Source organism: Salmo trutta, chromosome 12 (genome assembly GCF_901001165.1).
Source record: "Salmo trutta chromosome 12, fSalTru1.1, whole genome shotgun sequence".
In the NCBI taxonomy this organism is placed as follows: Eukaryota; Metazoa; Chordata; class Actinopteri; order Salmoniformes; family Salmonidae; genus Salmo; species Salmo trutta.
The window spans coordinates 96,608,034-96,611,372 of NC_042968.1; the positions used below are offsets into that span (position 1 = coordinate 96,608,034).

Below are 3,339 nucleotides of genomic sequence, written 5' to 3' on the forward strand. Positions count from 1 at the left end.
CCCTCTCCTCCCCCTCTCCCCTCCCTCTCCTCCCTCTCCTCTCCCTCTCCTCCCCCTCTCCCCCTCTCCTCTCCTCCTCTCCTCTCCTCCCTCTCCTCTCCCTCTCCTCCCCCTCTCCTCTCCTCCCTCTCCCTCTCCTCCCCCTCTCCTCCCCCTCTCCTTCTCCTCCTCCTCTCCTCTCCCTCTCCTTCCCTCTCCTCTCCCTCTCCTCCTCTCCCTCTCCCCTCCCTCTCCTCCCTCTCCTCTCCCTCTCCTCCCCCTCTCCCCCTCTCCTCTCCTCCTCTCCTCTCCTCCCTCTCCTCTCCCTCTCCTCCCCCTCTCCTCTCCTCCCTCTCCCTCTCCTCCCCCTCTCCTCCCCCTCTCCTTCTCCTCCTCCTCTCCTCTCCCTCTCCTTCCCTCTCCTCTCCCTCTCCTCCTCTCCCTCTCCCCTCCCTCTCCTCCCTCTCCTCTCCCTCTCCTCCCCCTCTCCCCCTCTCCTCTCCTCCTCTCCTCTCCTCCCTCTCCTCTCCCTCTCCTCCCCCTCTCCTCCCCTCTCTCCTTCTCCTCCTCCTCTCCTCTCCCTCTCCTTCCCTCTCCTCTCCCTCTCCTCCTCTCCCTCTCCTCTCCCTCTCCCCCCTCTCCTCCCCCTCTCCTCCCCCTCTCCCCTCCCTCTCCTCCCCCTCTCCCCCTCTCCTCCCCTCTCCTCTCCCTCTCCTCCCTCTCCTCTCCCTCTCCTCCCCCTCTCCTCCCCTCTCCCTCTCCTCCCTCTCCCTCTCCTCCCTCTCCTCCCCCTCTCCTCTCCTCCCCCTCTCATCTCCCTCTCCTCCCCCTCTCCCCTCCCTCTCCTCCCTCTCCTCTCCCTCTCCTCCCCCTCTCCCCCTCTCCTCTCCTCCTCTCCTCTCCTCCCTCTCCTCTCCCTCTCCTCCCCCTCTCCTCTCCTCCCTCTCCCTCTCCTCCCCCTCTACTCCCCCTCTCCTTCTCCTCCTCCTCTCCTCTCCCTCTCCTTCCCTCTCCTCTCCCTCTCCTCCTCTCCCTCCCTCTCCCTCTCCTCCCTCTCCTCCCCCCTCTCCTCTCCTCCCCCTCTCCTCTCCTCCCCCTCTCCTCCCCCTCTCCCCTCCCTCTCCTCCCTCTCCTCTCCCTCTCCTCTCCCTCTCCTCCCCCTCTCCTCCCCCTCTCCCCTCCCTCTCCTCCCCCTCTCCTCCCCCTCTCCCCTCCCTCTCCTCCCCCTCTCCCCCCCTTCCCCCTTCTCCTCCCCTCTCCCTCTCCTCCCTCTCACTCTCCTCCCTCTCCTCCCCCTCTCCTCTCCTCCCCCTCTCCTCTCCTCCCCCTCTCATCTCCCTCTCCTCCCCCTCTCCCCTCCCTCTCCTCCCTCTCCTCTCCCTCTCCTCCCCCTCTCCTCTCCTCCCTCTCCCTCTCCTCCCCCTCTCCTCCCCCTCTCCTTCTCCTCCTCCTCTCCTCTCCCTCTCCTTCCCTCTCCTCTCCCTCTCCTCTCCTCCTCTCCCTCTCCTCTCCCTCTCCTCCCTCTCCTCCCCCTCTCCTCCCCCTCTCCCCTCCCTCTCCTCCCCTCTCTCCCCCTCTCCTCCCCCTCTCCTCTCCTCCCCTCTCCTCCCCCTCTCCCCCTCTCCTCCCCCTCTCCTCCCCTCCCCTCCCCCTCTCCCCCTCTCCTCCCCTCTCCTCCCCCTCTCCTCTCCTCCTCCTCTCCTCCCCCTCTCCTCTCCTCTCCCTCTCTTCCCCCTCTCCTCTCCTCTCCCTCTCCCTCTCCTCCCCCTCTCCTCTCCCTCTCCTCCCCCTCTCCTCTCCCTCTCCTCCCTCTCCTCTCCCTCTCCTCCCTCTCCTCCCCCTCTCCCCCCTCTCCTCTCCCTCTCCTCCCCCTCTCCCCCTCTCCTCTCCCTCCCCTCCCTCTCCTCCCTCTCCTTCCCTCTCCTCCCCCCCTCCCCTCTCCAGGTGAGTTCGGGGGGTCTGGCTACGTACTTGAAGAAGGATCAGGAGGTGTGGCTAGAGACCAACGATTACAACGGCATGACGGGGAAACCTGAAGGAAACAGCCTATTCTCTGGCTTCCTGCTCAAGCCTCACTAACCTGAAGGAAACAGCCTATTCTCTGGCTTCCTGAAGGAAACAGTCTATTCTCTGGCTTCCTGCTCAAACCTCACTAACCTGAAGGAAACAGTCTATTCTCTGGCTTCCTGCTCAACCCTCACTAACCTGAAGGAAACAGTCTATTCTCTGGCTTCCTGCTCTGCCCTCACTAACCTGAAGGGAACAGTCTATTCTCTGGCTTCCTGCTCTACCCTCACTAACCTGAAGGGAACAGTCTATTCTCTGGCTTCCTGCTCAACCCTCACTAACCTGAAGGGAACAGTCTATTCTCTGGCTTCCTGCTCTACCCTCACTAACCTGAAGGGAACAGTCTATTCTCTGGCTTCCTGCTCAACCCTCACTAACCTGAAGGGAACAGTCTATTCTCTGGCTTCCTGAAGGGAACAGTCTATTCTCTGGCTTCCTGAAGGGAACAGTCTATTCTCTGGCTTCCTGCTCAACCCTCACTAACCTGAAGGGAACAGTCTATTCTCTGGCTTCCTGAAGGAAACAGTCTATTCTCTGGCTTCCTGCTCTACCCTCACTAACCTGAAGGGAACAGTCTATTCTCTGGCTTCCTGCTCTACCCTCACTAACCTGAAGGAAACAGTCTATTATCTGGCTTCCTGCTCTACCCTCACTAACCTGAAGGAAACAGCCTATTCTCTGGCTTCCTGCTCAACCCTCACTAACCTGAAGGAAACAGCCTATTCTCTGGCTTCCTGAAGGAAACAGTCTATTCTCTGGCTTCCTGCTCTACCCTCACTAACCTGAAGGAAACAGCCTATTCTCTGGCTTCCTGCTCTACCCTCACTAACCTGAAGGAAACAGTCTATTCTCTGGCTTCCTGAAGGGAACAGTCTATTCTCTGACTTCCTGCTCTACCCTCACTATATATATATATCTATCCCTCCATCCACTCCTCCATCTCTCTATCCCTCCATCCACTCCTCCATCTCTCTATCCCTCCATCCATCCATCCAATCAATTAATTAATTACTTAATAATGTACTTCTATTATTCTTGTTTTGAACAATAAAGGCGTTTTAACTCATGAGTTTTGGTGTTGTTATTATCCATCGCTTTAAAGGCATTTTGATTAAATTAATCAGGATCAACTGTGTTTTTATGCTGAACAGGAACAATCTCCATGGTTACCGTTGTTATCTTCACCAGGGTTGGGTTGGGTCAAATACATTTAAATTCCAGTCAATTCAGAAAGTTAACCAAACTTTCCTTGTTTTAAACCATTGAACAGAATTGGTGTTGTGATTTCAGTGT

General features: G+C 58.2%; 1 protein-coding gene across 1 annotated transcript in view; it reads left to right on the plus strand.

Annotated features, from left to right (window-relative positions):
* The window catches only part of c1qc (complement component 1, q subcomponent, C chain), a 12,683-nt gene extending 9,568 nt beyond the window's left edge, over positions 1 to 3,115 (plus strand). The window contains exon 5 of the mRNA XM_029770424.1: positions 1,924 to 3,115. Coding sequence (XP_029626284.1) covers positions 1,924 to 2,058 — 135 coding nt within the window. The 3' untranslated portion in view covers positions 2,059 to 3,115. The remainder of the gene's footprint in view (positions 1 to 1,923) is intronic.
* Positions 3,116 to 3,339: the final 224 nt, after the last annotated feature.